The 16247-nt window shown below is 40.3% G+C and overlaps 1 protein-coding gene across 3 annotated transcripts in view; it reads right to left on the bottom strand.

The window, feature by feature from the left end:
* Positions 1-9569, bottom strand: part of LOC118775528 (ATP-binding cassette sub-family G member 4-like) — a 42339-nt gene extending 32770 nt beyond the window's left edge. For 2 of the 3 annotated variants that reach the window (XR_005004842.1, XM_036525485.1), the window contains exons 1-2: positions 8722-9433; positions 591-825 (exon numbers count right to left, since the gene is read on the bottom strand). Coding sequence is in view for 2 of the 3 variants with exons in the window: in XM_036525485.1 (XP_036381378.1) it covers positions 591-816 (226 nt within the window). In the remaining variant the exon portion in view is untranslated. Of the gene's footprint in view, positions 1-590; positions 826-8721; positions 9434-9499 lie in introns of those variants that run through there. The other variant, XM_036525486.1, reaches the window with a different exon arrangement.
* Positions 9570-16247: the final 6678 nt, after the last annotated feature.

The raw sequence follows: 16247 nt of genomic DNA, 5'->3' as shown, positions 1-16247 counted from the left end.
ATGTCTCTCCTGTCCCAAGAAAGGGGTTTCAACCAAATCCATCATTAACCTTTCTAGTTATGATGTTCATAGGCAGACTGTGTGCCTGCGTGTGTCTGTGTGTGTGTGCGTGTGTATAACAATAGCTTCCAAATAAGAAAAAAAAATGTTTTTGAGTCTTCACGAAACTTCTCACTTGGACTAAAGTTTAATCAAGCTCTAATTCAAAGATGCTCAAGAGAAATGCTACACTATTGGTAGCATTTCATGCTGGAGTGATGGGGAAGTGGATGTAGTAAAAGGAAAGCGAGAGAAAAGGCTGAGTGAAAATAGAGTGAGAAAGAGGTCAAACAAGAAGCATTTCGACTCTGAAATTTCGACTCTGAAAACTTTGTTTCCATGACGCATAGATAGCAGCAGCGGCGTTCCTCAAGGTTGAAAAGCTTATGATGGATAGAGGTTTATAAGCTCTGCACTGCACAATGAATCATTCTGTGAGCTGCTGCTGCTGCTGCTGCTGCTATTAGGAGCTCTTTTACATAGCTCAGGCATCACCACTGCTCTCAGCAAGAAATGCTGGGTGGGGCTGGGGCATCTGCAGGGTGTCCTACCTCTTCTCCGCCAGCAGGGACCCTCACGTATGGTGTATGAGAGCTCTGTGAATTCCAGGTCCACAGCGGAGCGCCGGGGGAGATGGGAGAAGCGCTGTGCCTCTGTAATGTGGTTCTCAACCTTCTTCAGGTGTGTCAGCAAAGGCGGCTCCTGTGCGCCACCATTGCGAATGGTTTCCTCCATGGCAATACAGACAGATCCAGGTTCCAGGGACTTTTCGGCCATGACAACGTCCTAAAAAAGAGGGACCACTCATTACCTTTTTCTCAGATACTTGTACAATTGAAAAATGTTGGTGCACTTCTGGTGTCATCTTGATTTGATAAATTTAATTTTAAATAAAAAAGGCACTCTGGTATACAGGTACATTGGTACAAGGTATCCAGCACCAAAGCCCAGATTCAGTCTAACCACAAAACTCTTTGTCTTTAACTGTGAGTGACAAGTTTATGCAAATGTTACATGTTTTTATTCTTTTTAAGCACTTTTTGCAATTAATCAATATTGTCAATATTGCTACATTGTGCATGTTTACAAGGAATCTGTCATAGTGCACTTCACAATAAAAAAGAACAAATATAGCAGATTATCAAATAGTCTATCAGTGACCATGACAACAAATGACAGGACAGATCCAGGAATTCTATCAGCCTATTAGAGCAGCACTTATATAATGATCTACCAATAAAATGGAACAATCTAAAAGCCCCCACAAAGCAAGACAGTGGCAAGAAACATGCCCCTCAGCAGAGAAACAAACTAAGTGGAAGAGCCCAATCTTTCAAGGGATACTATTTATTAATATAATATTGCACAAATACAGAAATATTACTTGCTTTTTTTTTTTTAGGCAAAGTGCAATGAAGTTGGGTTGAACTTGGGTCCAGGTTTTAGTCCTCCTGTGCCCATTGAGCTGGTTAAATAGATGATTCCCTGACTGAATTAAAATACAAACATACATGTGTTATATGCTTCCCCTGAAATGGGTCCTGAAATAGCATTCATAACACCTTAATAAGTACTTATTAGTATCTTAGTGTGACGGAGTGCCGTCACTACAGTATGCGCTTTGACTGCCATACCAACAAGCCTGGCTCTTTAGCGTCACGGTCAAAGTCGCATGTTTGGTACCCCTTAGACCCAGGTTCAAGGCTGGGCGGGGTGACTGCTCTTGCCCTTCGCTACACTTAGTTGTTGTTATAACCGTACGTACATTTAACAACTGGTTTTCATAGGCTATGTAGCATACAATCTTAGTTAGTAGTGCCATTATTCCTATCATTATATGCTTCATAACCTTATGTCAGTTGCTATAAGCTGGTTGTAATCTATATGTATGCTTATAAGGGATAGAATCATTATTTAAAGCTGACAAAGGCATTATGAATGCTTCAAAGGGTCCATTTCAAGTAAATTGTTACTTTGTTATCTTGGTGTGGACTCTGCAGAAAGAGTCTCACCTGTTCATTTGGATTAGGTTTTCAGCCTTCCCCTCCATCACCCTCACCCCTTACCCCAGAGAAGTGCAGAAAGGAAAGGTGAAGATTTCACCCTTTTTCTGGTGGACATAACCCATTTATTCAGACTACACCTGGGCTCTCCAAACTCTGACCCCTCCTGCTCATATCGAATCACTAGAAATAAAATATCACAAGTAATAAAAGATACTGGGTTGCAATCATGATTTAAGCACAGAAGATAAAAGCCCCAACTTTTACAGAAGCATAAGCTGGTAAATGCATTGCAGCACTACAAAATTGGTAAAAATCTGGTTGCTGTAAATGGCTGGAGGTGGTTTTATAGTTTATGGTTGAATGCCCAAAGACAGCACTTATCCCCACATTACATTTCAAGGACGGTGCTAATGATTCAGTATCTGTGCAGCAAATTCCTAAACCTATTGATTGAACTTCTTGTAAGTCACTCTGGATACGAGCATCTGCTAAATGAATAACTGTAAATGCAATGTCGATGGGAAGGAGAAAGGCCAGAAACAGCCAGCCATCCTCCCAAATCTTCATTTCAAATGTAATTCAATATTCTTTCAACAAGGAGTGTAACCACAGCTCACCTAGCACTACTATTGCTCCTGTGGGCCTACTACTGTGATCACAGAGACAGCACACTCACTATTTCCCTTTGAATTTCCCATCAGAAACAAAGTTGAGGTCTCTCCAAATATATTTACACAAACCAAGAATATATAATCTCCTCTTTCCATGCCACATAGCATGAACAATATGTAATGCCTTGAACCCTTGATTCGTTAAAGGTTGGGCCCTGCATTCGAATCTCTTAATAAATCCTTTAGCTCTAACTCCAAGAATGACCACAATTAGATTTTTTCTTTTTAACCAATCTCCTTTACTGGCCCCATAAAGTAAACATAAAATACACCAATACAATGAAATCAACCTTATTTGAATAAATTTCAACTCAAATTTGCTTCACTGTTTATCAGGGTCTCCCACAACACGTACCCCCTATTCCCTTTCCTCAGTACTGGATGGACTTATCCCCAACAACAACAAACAAATAAAAATAAATTTTAAAAAACACAAAACAAACCCCTAATCACACAGATTGGCCGGTAATACAAAACTAAAGTGTCAATGATACAGTAATATCGCGAATACAGAGTGTACCTCCAATTTAATTTCACAAACACAGAAGGTACACCAAGGAATTTTGCGATATACGTGCACGTGCAGTGCCCTGTCCTGCTACAATTAGCCAGTGGTAAGGAGAATAGCAAAACAAAAAGGGGAAAAACAGTTCACCCTCTCAGTGCAACACACAGCAAGCAATTTTGCTTAACGCTAATCATATGCCGGCAAATTATCTAAACTAACTTTAAACCAAAAAGAACCATTGCAGGCCTGTTTGACGTGGGCGCGCTTGGAAATTATAACCCATGGTATAATTTCTCATTTTACAATGAAATATTTCAGAGACATTAAACCAAATATTTTACCGCAATTGTGAGCATATGAATGTAAACAAATAAAATATTAAATAACATAAAAGTAACACTGTATACCCATGGGGTTACAAATACAACACTGGGTCCCATATGACGCATCTATGTGAATTGTTCACTGGTCAGAAAGTCTGGAAAAAAGAGGCCTTACATATAAGCTTGGGGTAGAACTAATCTTGGTGGCACTATTGTTTTAACAATGATGTTAATTCTTCTTCTTCTTCTTCTTCTTCTTCTTATTATTATTATTATTATTATTATTAGTAGTGGTAGTAGTAGTAGTAGTAGTAGTAGTGATATTACTAGTATGATTAGTATTATTCATATTATTAGTATTATTACTACTAGTAAATGGTAGTATACATTCTTTGCTTAATAGGACAGTTACAGAAAATCATGCTGGCTTGGTTGACCACTTTTTGTCATTTAGCAGACACTCTTACCCAGAGCGACTTCCAAATAAGTGCATCACTATGCTATTCTATCTATTCTATCCTATTTTTTTTTTAAATAGGGATAGATAGGATAGATAGAGATAGGCAGAGGAAGGTAGACTAGAGATACAGTCTAAACAGATGAGTTTTTAGCTTTCTCTTGAAGGCACCCAGGGAGTCTGTTGTATGAATCTCAGCAGGAAGCTCATTCTACCAGTGTGGAGCCAGTACTGAGAAGAGGCGGGTCCAAGAGATGTAAATGCAACAAATACTTTTTTGCTTGTCAGTCCATCACCAGCCATTAAAGCCTGCATTTTACTGGCCCATTTAAGCTGTTACAATACCAAGAAATTTTAGGTCCTTTTAAAATTACCTTACTGTGAAAAAATGTGCCAATAGTCACTATGTTTGTTTTCTTACTGTACTATGCCTGCTTCAGTTGACTGGACCACCTTTAGAGAAATTAACAAGGAAGTAGCTATATCATGCGCCACTTTGCCTTCCCTAGTAACACTGGGCTGAAGCTTAAATTGCTACATATGATGATATATTATATAATATAAATACAAAAAATACAAAGCTATAATTAGGATGACAGGGCTATTAACATTAATCTATTTCTGGAATTAACTTGGATTTACAGTTCTGTGCAAGTATGTCTTTATTTGACTTCTTGTATGGTTTAATTCATTTCAATGTCCAGCCAAATGCTTACACCAGGTATAGTATCAAATATAAATGTGATAACCCTCCAAGGTTCTGAAACTAGTGCAACACTCACCTGGGTAACACTTTAAAAATACCTTTTATTTAATTTCAATTAGATTAGTAAGGGCAAACTGCTCAAAGAGCAAAGTACTCTCCTTTCTCATCATTACCCTTGGAAACACAGTACACAACAGTATCAGCAGTCAACATTTAATAATAAACTAACATTCTTGGATAACACAGCATTGGGCGATAGAGTATGGCCTATAGATTCTTTTTCTACATCTGAAGAAGACACCCCTTCCTCTCTACCCTTTCAACCTAGCTCCTGGTCTTCTCCTACCTGGACTACTGAGATGCCCTCCTTGCTGGTCTCCCTGCATGTGTGATCAAACCCCTGCACCCTATCCAGAAAGATGCTCGGCTGGTCCATGTTCTCCATTGTCTCAACCCTCCTAATCTCTCTCTACTGGATACTGGTAATGGCTCACATCCATTCCTCTAACTGTTGGCAATTAGATGAACATCTCTTTCACATCTTCAAACTATCATCACACCCCACCAGTCAGGTTGCTCTGCTCTGTAACTCCAGGGCACCTGTCTGTCCCTGCCCTATGTAGTCATACATCCTGGTCACATCCTCTGTCTGTTCTAGCCCCAATGTGGTGGAATGTGCTTCCCACAGCAGAGGCATTGACCATCTTCCATTGCAGACTAGCTCACATCTTCAGACGTCTACTTGGATATCCTACCCACTTTTAACTTGTCTTCCCTTTCTTGGTTGCATAGATCACTGCACCACACCCGTGCATTGTTAACCAAGAGTATCTTTGCATCAGTCCACTCTGAGTTGTGATATTCTCTTATTACTAAGCATTTCACAGCATATGCAATGAAATCACCATCATCCTCATCTGTTACCTGGCTTACTCATCAGAAGAGGAGGCACTGCATTATCTGTGGTAGTGCTATTATCCCTGGGCTTCACTGCACAGGCAGGATCCTGTTTCATTCAAGATACATCATTGTGCTGAATCAGAGAAATGTCCCGATAACAGAGAATCCCCCAGAGCCAGAGAGAAGGAAACCACACAGGTTACTGCAGGAGGAGGGAACATGTGCAAGCAGCAAGATGTATACTCAACCAGGGAAGCCATCCTGTTTCTCTCTATCCATGATTGCATGACTACCAAATCCCTCTTCTTATCTGGCCCATGCTGTCCTGTAGGAACATTTCTGTAAGTTCACTGTTGCCATCATATCACTGTTTATATTTCATGAGTTTTAGCAAATTAGCTCAGCGCATATCACATATGTAAAAAATATGGGTTATAGTGTAAATTAAAGAAATATTAATGATGATATTGATAGATTAGCAGCAGAACATAAAACAAATTGACTAATGGAAAAAGAACTAGTGACATGTTATCACTCCTATTCTTGAAACAGAGTCTTAATGGAACACATTATAGTCATATATAGTCAAGTCTAACATACATGATTTAATCCTCAGGCTGAAAAAATACAAAAAAGGAAAAACACAAAAGGGGAAAGAGGGTGAAGATCCTCTAGTAACAACCAAAGATATATTTTAAGAGCAGATATACCTGATGCATTTTCATATATGATAGAACTGATCTGGCTGGAGAGCAAGCTAAACAGAAGCAGATGCACTAACTGCTGGTGTTGTGGTCCAGACCTGGCAAGAATAAAGATGAGCTGGATGTGCATGCAAGTTTATGTGTAGCACACTGCAGGGGCCTCATTTACAACATGGTCTTAAGAACAGATATGATCTTAAAATGTGCACATGTTCAACTCTACTTCATAGTAATGATTTATAAACCTTGAAACTGACTTGGAAAAGCACTTTGCACTATGCACATCCTGACCTGGCATACAAAACATTCCTAGTGGCCAAGCCACTGTATTACAGGCTTGAATTAATGGTGAAAAGTGCAAGCCTGTAACTGTGTGTGTAATTGTGAACATGCACCTCCCAAAATTCAAAATTGAATGGGCATGAAGAATTAAAAATTTCAGTATTGTCTCAAAGCTTTTGTGCATTAGTAGAATTATAAGTCGCTATAAGTGGTTCCAGTATCTGTGCTAATTGACATTTGATCATGGCTAAACTAGCTTTGTTAGAGGAATTTACTACGCTTTATTCATGTATATGATTGCTTCTATACATATTCCCAATGGACTTCTTGAAGAAAATTCATACAATTAAATACAGGGTGGACGATTCACCATTAAAGGACACCTCTTCGAGGCAAGATGGAATATAACATGCCACACAGACTACATCTGGGTCTTCAGTAACACAATGTCACTGCAGCTTGAACAACAAACAAAACAAATTTAAAACAAATCAATTCCAAAGAAGATTAAAAAATCACATATGCACATCTTTATTAATCTAGTTCCTGAACTTGAACACATCCTCAATGAATTAGTCCATTTCTTTTACATGTTTTTAAAATGTTACTGATTGTCTTAACAGGCCGGCATTACCAGCTGACACTTTCAGAATGTTACAGCTAGACAGATACTTTCATGTCATCCCTGACACTCTTGCAGTTACATCCCATTGACACTGTTCCATGCTACTATAAAATAATCTTAGGAACTCAACATTTATCTTCCTCTGGAATTAACTTCACCAAGCAACAATGACTTGGCTTAGAGAGTGTTCACATTTTGTACCCATAACTAAATGGTTTCCCTAAATGGTGTAAGCATACCACTGTGTCTGAAAGCAATATAACCTCCACCTCTTATATGCATTCAGGAAACAAGCCCTGCAGACTGAGGGCAGCTGAATCTATGTGAGAGTCACACTGCCTAAAGTGAATTCCAACAGAGAATGACTGGTCACTAGTAAGCACTACATTACAGCCACCACAGAGAAGAAGACTGCCCAGTTTCCCACTGCATGCAACATTTGAACTGTGAGTGCCTCAGCTCAGGGATATCCACTGCAAGGCAAAAAAAAAACCCACAAGGATCAGTCTTCACAGAAGGGTAATCACTTTACATCTGGCCACTAGAAAGAGCCATGACATCACTTCTATGTCACGCTGTTTCAAATTCATAATTATAAAACTACATAAAAACTGCATGGTGATTGCATTTGTTGTTTCACAAATTTCATTGTATATTTTCCTGCTGAACCATTTTAGCAACCAAATCAGTGGAGGGTGATATCTAGAGGGCTAAAGAAATAACTGAAAATACCCCAAAAATCAAGATGCACAGGATTTTGTGGAGTGGTGTTGTAATCATGGCAATGACATCAACATTGTCATGAGTAATCTAGTCTGTGTCAATTTTTTACATCAGTAACAATTAACCAACTACCTATGTGCTGAGATAGCATATATCCACATAAATTAACATTTTCACATCTGTTAAGGCATTAAACCACTCCTGTGTTAGGAGCAGTAAGCATTTAAAGAAATGACAATGTAAAGGTCAGGATTACATGTAGATAAGATTTGAACAATAAATACTAAAAGCCAGAAGGGAGGGGATCAAGGTTGAGACTGCTCCATTACAGCAAGTACTGCATGCAAACTGAATGTCTATGTGTTTATTGCACGCAACAGGAATGGTCAGGAGATAAATCAGGACCTAACACTAAGTGTCTAATCTATACCCAATGGTACAAAAGACTTGAAAATAATATTGTTTCTTAAAATTATGACAACCTATTATAGAAAAGCTGTGTCATTTGTTGGATTTTATGTAAATGTAGCGTGGTTGATTCATAATCAGTTACAGCAATTCTTCAGCATGCACCTCGTATTTTCTATAGGTGTATAATGTGTAATATCAGTATCAATTAGCAATGTTACACGTTGCCCATACTTCACCATAAGAGTACACATTTAGAAACCGTCCACTTAAAATGTACACTTCGTGTGTTTGAGAAATCTCGATTTACATCTCGATCACATCTATCCAGATCATAACGGCAAAAATGTAAAAAAAAGACAAACATACTTCTGATAATACTGTGATGCGCAACAGAGATACCCCGTCGGCCGTCAGCTCCGTGCCCCGTTTACAGCCAAGTCCGATTCATTCCTCTGCACATGACAGGACGATGCAGTAGATTACAATGAAGACATGCAAAACCCGTATATACACAGGACTTGTATGAGCCCGAGGTGTTCACCGCTAGCGGAGATGTATGTATACGAGACTCTGAGCGAGGGTGATGGGGAAAGAGGTCTGCTCTTCCTCTTGTGTGTCTTCGTACACGAGGTACATGTCCGTATCCACTGACAAAACAGCGACCTTCTTGAAAATTAAAATCCCATAAATCTGTTGCAATTAATAATTCAGCAAATGCAGCATTTTGATAAACTCAGAGTTCAATCCATGGCAAACCTGGACACCCCAAACCGAAAATGCACGTTCATTTATTTTAACCAAATCCAGCCTAATAAAGAGTCCTTTCATTCACGTCTTCAGCAACACAGTATGGGTCTTTCAGTCTTTTCTCTCTCCGATTAGACATTATTAGCACTGTCAGGTATCTGGGCGGCTCGCAGTAATATTTACCGCACCAACTCGTCTCCGGCACAGGGCGTTACTGGTCTTTCTTTTTGTAAGATGTCTGCAGGAGGCACATTCTGAATATGCGCGTTAAAGAGCCCGTGGTTATTTTTATCAACTGTCTGTCTGCAGTCCGGAACAACTAATAATTTTGAATTCAATTAATAAATGGAACATTAAAAAACACTCTGTTAGATTAAATTAAAATTAAACCACTTACACAAAATACGCGAACACCTTTTCACTCCTGACAAGTCGATCCTTAAACAGTCCCGTACCACGCATGCCAGACTGCGCAACGACACTGGGGGAGACAGGACTGAAAATGTTAATCTACTTCCACTTCATACATGTTAATACAAACAGGGAGGCATTGCGGGAGTTGTTGAAACCCATGCTATTGTTTACGTTATGTATGAGGTCATTTGTCATTTCGGTACGTCAAAAAATAAATACGAAGAAATTGTGGCTTGGCGTAAAAGATGTTCAGTTCTGGGAACAGCTGAAAGGACAACTAAGGGTTAATGAGGGTCTCTCTCTTGCACAGCCTAGCAAGCGTGGGATATAAATTGTGAAGCGAGCATACTGTGGCCCATCCTACAACGCTAAAAGTGCAGAATGCCGCTATTAAAGAGTCTGTCAGAAAATCAGACTTGGAGATCAATACAGTGAGTAAAAGATAAGTCTTTGTGGGGCGTATCAAAGATTGTCGCAAAATAAACTGCTCTGCAAACACGTGCGCGCGCGCCGCACGCACACTGCCGGACACGCATTTTTGTAGGACGGGATGTGAGGGTGACACCACTACCTTGTGTTGGCGAGGAGCACAAGAAAGCTCATGAACAGTGACATCGCCCGTTGGTTTTATCAGGAATGACATTCTGCCAATGAATAAATGTCTCGCCATAACCCTCCCCACTCTGGAGAGAAGGATGACAAAACGCTACATGAAGAGAGATGTCAGAACACTTAATGTTTCTATAACTCTGCTAACACTTAAACCACTACCTCTTACGACTGTATAAGAATACCCTATGTGCAAGGATACAGGCAGCGCTGATAAACGCATAGCTAAGCCCACAAATGACATCACGAAATCTGTGAAGTCCTTTATAGCTATAGAGAGAAAACATAACACGGAAGAAAAATCAACATGCCTTTTTTTACTTTAACAGAGCGTCGTGCTTAGTCTCGGATTTCCTCACAGGAGAGCGCGTTTTGGGTAGTGCGGTCACTTTAAGACCTGCACCTCTGTCGCGCGCTCCTCCGCTGGTGCTGATGCTGCAGTGGCAGGGTTATTTTCGGTGAAATGTTCGGGGTTACTCGCGTTCAAGCAACGCCCTGCATCACTTGTAAGCAGAACCCCAAACATTTTTGTACAACAAAACCCGTTCAGAGTTAAAATGGTGATTCTCTGAGAAGGAATTTTAAACAATATCGGCAAATCTGCATATGTAGTGTTAGTGATGTCGCAGAAAAAGAAGTGTACAAGAGCTCCGATGTCCTGTTAGGAAGCTCTGCGAGAGTTAGTAATAGTACCTTGTACTACTGTAATTTGGTCAAAGAAATCATACCTGATCCAGGATCCAGCTGGTAAACAGTACACTATCCTTAAAACCGAATGATAGGAAAGAGTGCCAAATCCATGCACAGAGTTGGCCAGACTTCTGTGAATTATTTGTTTTATTGTTAATCAAGGAAGATAAAGGGGAACAGGTTGAAAGTAATGATAGATTTAAAGGTAATGTTTCAACTTCCCCTGTTTCCAGCTCACCAGCCGCCACTGCTTAAAGGACCCAAGCATACCGGTCGACACATTTGTTTGCTTTGCGGCCCCTTTAAATAACGTTTGCAAGACCAAGTATTCCCAACGAACTTGTAGCTGCCTATTTCATCTACATAAGAACGTCCACTTCTTCGACAACGTTGTTGGCAAGGCAGCCAGAGCGAATTTTGACGGTGTGGCTGCTTCTGGTGTGAACACTAAGTCAGTCAATTAAGAACGCTTTTGCTCGTGAAATTAGCCTACTGCAGGGAGCTACAGTGACTAACACAAAATCCGTCCGTAAGTATACTTTGGTCTTTGGTGTCAAAACTTGCAGTGTGATCCAATGGTAGGAGAAGGGTTAGGTTTCTACTGTCACTGACCAGTAAATTGTCATTAGTAGCCTAACTTTCATGTTAATTGTTTCAGTAGGCGACTATGACCTTTGTAGAAGCCAGACTGATTGAAATGACTGTCAAGCTAGAGACCCAGTAAACATGCGGGCCAACGTTGGCTCATGGTCATTATGGTTGGCGCCCATCGCCGTCTGCTGCCAACGTTGGCACACTGTACTCTGCGCTAGCTGCCTACTGCTTTACCAAACAGCCGCCGCTAGCTGTCAAAGTTTGCTTAAGGTAAACCTAGGTTAGTTTCATACGGCCCAGATCTGGCAAAACATAGCTCAGTTAAGTGAATGTATAAGGGCTGTTTTGGCTACAGTTCGGCATGTCGCGAAAACACAGTAACTACACTGTTAAAATAGTGTTTAGAAACCCTTAAGCGGGGTTGCTGGGATAAACTGACACAACATTGAGTCATTATTTTGTTTTTGTCTTTAAGGAGCTGTGCGGGCAAACGTCAAAAATTTGTTAAAGTTAAAGTTTGTTTTAGCTATTTATTTCATTTTAAAATCCTGTTAATGTTTTATTAAAATGATTTTAATAAATCAGTTTTCTTAATTATATTTTTTGTCATTTGTTCATGTTAAGTTAATCTAATATAGGCTGCAGTTGCGTATGATAAACAATAGCTTGCTAGCAAGCCTACCGTATATCTAGCCTGTCCATGTATGCTAAAAAGTAGCTCGCTAGCCTGTAGTGGGGTATGATTAAAGGTGGCTTGCTTGCCTACTGTATAGCTAGCCTTTACGTGTATGATAAAAAGTACCTGGTGTGCCTGCTGTCGGGTATGAAAGAAAGTAGCTACCTAGCCTTTTCGTGTATGATAAAAAGCAGGTAGCTAGCTAGCTAACTAACCTGCAGTCAAGAAACTGTTTAGGCTAGGTGTAAATGTAATCCTGAAGGAACTATTTTTGTCGGCGGAGCCGAATAAACAAAATAATAATAATAATAATAATAATTTGTTGTCTCAAATTATCGTTAGGCTACTTGATAAACAGCCTTGTTTGTAGAACTGTTGTATAAAAGTCACACTAGAGGTAGTGCTGTTATACTGTAGGCTATATCAGCACGGCAATCACAGCCTGTAGGCCTGCTTAATTAATTTACACCTTTAATTACATTGATCACAATTATTCAAACTTTATCTGTTGTATTTATGACTTCCCTACACAAAGAAATGTGCTTAAAATAATGGCAGAAATAAAATAATTAGATAAGGTACATGTCCCAACAAGCCCAACGCGCACAAACACGCACACTGGCACCACAGAATAAGCCCAGATTCTAGCCTAAACATTTTCTCAAACACTTATTCAATGGAAATAAGGTTGCAGGCAGACGACTTTATGGCTTTAATAATGAGTATATCTAGCAGCTACAAGGACAAACGATATTAAAAAGCTCTCCCTACTAATAGCATTTTAATAAACATGAATAGACAACACCGGTGGTTTTCCTTTTCTGGAGGTCCATCATGCAGAATAGCGCCTGTGTGTTTTCTCTTCAGGTGCTCGTGCATAGCGCTAGTGCTGCTGTGGTATGCCATTGAAACTTTGCACAGTGTACAAACCACCTTTTGTTTTGTGATCATTTGAAGTACTCCCATACTTTCGAAGCCTTGGGTCTTTGGAAACTTTTACACTGAACCTCTGTTACGTCCCAGATGTGTAATGGCGTCCAGGGGGATGGGTGAGGGACGCAGCTGCACAAACAGAAAACCCAGCACCAATACCGGCTGCAGAGACGAAAAACACAGACACAGGAGCAATGTACAAAGAGGTGCGCAATATATTTACCATATTTACAATAACAAATATACATGGGAAAAAGGGAGAGGACAACAGACGGTGCCAACGAAAAGAATGTAGGCTAACAAAACAGAAGCAACCCTAAATACCTTCACCCAGAACATACAACTGACTACAAAACAAAAGGGTAGCATAGCCAAACAAAACGTAACTACACTAACTACCTTAAAACAAACATACAAAAGTGGCACCCGCCTCTAACCTAACCCTATACAAAGCGAACACTAACACGGGAATCCCCCACCTTACCTGCCCTCCTCCCACGACAACCGAATGCAGCAAAACTGAGACACAATCCAGAATCAAAGTCAGAAAACGATGCAATGTCAAACACTACAGGCAAGTTTGTAAATAGTAATCACGAAAAGCGCAAATGATCCCAACAACAATCCACTCTTTAATTTGGCATCTTTAAATTGGGGCGCTCCGTCTCTGGTTGGCCGGCCCGGAACGAGGAGGTGGGATGCAGTGCAGTGGGATACCTGCGTCAGGAGAGTAGCGAGAGAGGAGAGAGGGAGGAAAACCAAGACGCAGCGGCCCAGACCTCACAAATGCACAGTGTGCCGCACGTAACAACCTCTTTCGCAACTGAGTCGGACTGTGCTGCAGCCGCCATGATTTTTTTAAACAGTAGCGTTGACTGGAGCCGACCAATGACTGAAGCCAAAAACAACTGACGTCATGCACGCAGCAATTACGTAGTGTTATTGAAGAAAAACATTTGTTCTAATGAATTGAAGCGTTTTACACATCAAAAAGGTAAATTCATAAAAATAAAAGAAACAATGCGTCGGTTTAAAATATTGATGTCGACGCATTTTCAGCGTTGACGTCATCGATTACGTTGACTAATCGCGGCAGCCATAAAACCTACCCAAGGAAAGAATGATTTGAAAGTGAGAAAGTGAGTTTTTTAAGTGGACAGACAGCTGAAATTGTAAATCCATTGCAATTCTTATAAAAAGAGCACTGCAAAGGTTTCATACAGCAGAAATTTGTACTGACTATGAAACGTCCATCAAGGGGCTGCCTCCCAGCTTGGAACCATTTGGGCTGTTGACTCCCTCTGGTGGCTTCATCGCACACACATACTCCAAGCACTTCAGTGGCAGGAAGTCTGCTAACAAGGCAGCCACCTACAAAAGGTTGCTGGGTAGCAACAAAGGGTGGCTAGCTTGGGGCTGTCTGTTTTGTTACAGCCTAATACATGGTGCAGAGTGCCCTTGATTAGGGCTGGGCGATATGGAAAAAAAAAAAAAATCTCAATCTCAAAAATCTCACGAACGATTCTCAATTACAATTTCAATTTTTTAGTTCTTATACTGAAAAAGAAAAATTTTCTTCAGATAAAGTATTTTTAATTATAATGTGCAAAAACAATGACAACCCGCAACATCCTATGATATAAGGTTATAACATAAACAGTCAACAACACCTGTGACACATCCTGACTGTCAAAAATAGTCCTTTTAATTCAAGCAGGAGCAGCTTTGAAATGCAGACACACCAAGAAAAGTGCAACAACAGCAGCAGTTTTTACAGGTTTCTTGCAAGAAACACAAGCCTGTCTACAGTTTCAGGATGGAGGAATGCCGTCTGGCAGGTCACAGTGTTTCCAGCTGGACTGAAAACCCGCTCGGAGGGAGCACTGGTTGCAGGAATACAAAGGTATTTCCTCGACAGGCAGCTGAGCTTGGGGAAGTTAGACACGCTGCTTCCACCAATGAAGTGGGTCTGTATCAGGGTCTGTTTGAGGTAACATCAGACAGGCAGACAGCTCTTCTTTGATTATGTCCTCTTCTGACAGGGCAGTAGATGGGTGTGGCACAGTCTTCCTAAAAAAGCTGGCTAGTGATGTCTTTTTCTTTGGCACGGCTTCAGCTTTATCTTGTTGGTTGCATGGTGGGCTACTTGCTGCTTGCATCAGAACAGTTTTGTCAGGCTGATCTGTGTTTTTCTCACCTGGTAGAGACATCAACTCTATAATAGCTTGTTCTTTGATTCCATCTACTTTGTCATGTTCTATGTTCTTTGCCATGTCCAAGAAGGAGGGAAATGGACAGGAGTTTGTCTGGGGCAGGATCACTGTATTTGCTATAGAGGTACTTAAGTGTGGTGTGTTTGATGTGTTTTGTAAGCTGTGTCTCATCCTCCTTTGACTGTAGATTGTTGTTGTTAAACAGATGAAGCACTGGTTTGAGGTAGGACACACTAACATACTCTTCGCCTGATAATGCATCAGAGAATTCTTGCAGTGGACTTACAGCTTTGTTCACTGACTCACAAACCTCTCTGGTCTCCAGTGAAACCATAGCCAATCTTACAGTTGCCATTCATTATCATGGCCTCTAGTGAAAAAATGCTCTCACTGGGTGGAAATTTCGCCATTAGTTTGTCTTTAAAGCAGAACGGGAACAACATCACAGTACAGTGCAAGTTATGCCTTACAGCTGTGAAAATGCTATCATCATCCAAGGACTCGACATCTAATTTAAAGAAACATATATAGGTAAGACCAACGGCTAACGTTAACTACACAGAAATCCAGTTAGCTAAAGTTAACGTTACTACTACTACTACAACTGAAAAATATTTTGGGACTGTAGGTGGTGATGCTGGTGACAGGATGGTGTGTGGGTAAAAACACAAGACCCAGACTGGAAAAATCTTGAAGTCAATATCTTGGCTTGCAGTACGAATGTTAAAATTAACTAGGGTATTTGTTCAGAAGAGACATGATGAAGCTGTATTGGTTTGGTTTAAACCGCGTGAAAGCCAAATTAGCCAGCTAGCTACTTGCACATTCAACTGAAAAATACAAATACCACCTTACAAAGACAAACAAAACAATAAATGTAACTAGCTAGCTACTATCACATTCTGCTGACAAATACAAATATCACCTTACAAACAAACACATAGCTAGCTAGCTACAAAAAAAAAAAAAAAACGTAGAAAGCTAGCTTGCCAGCTAATTTGGCTTTCACGCACTTT

This window comes from Megalops cyprinoides, chromosome 3 (genome assembly GCF_013368585.1).
Source record: "Megalops cyprinoides isolate fMegCyp1 chromosome 3, fMegCyp1.pri, whole genome shotgun sequence".
Lineage (NCBI taxonomy): Eukaryota > Metazoa > Chordata > Actinopteri > Elopiformes > Megalopidae > Megalops > Megalops cyprinoides.
This window is presented reverse-complemented; position numbering and strand designations above follow the sequence as displayed.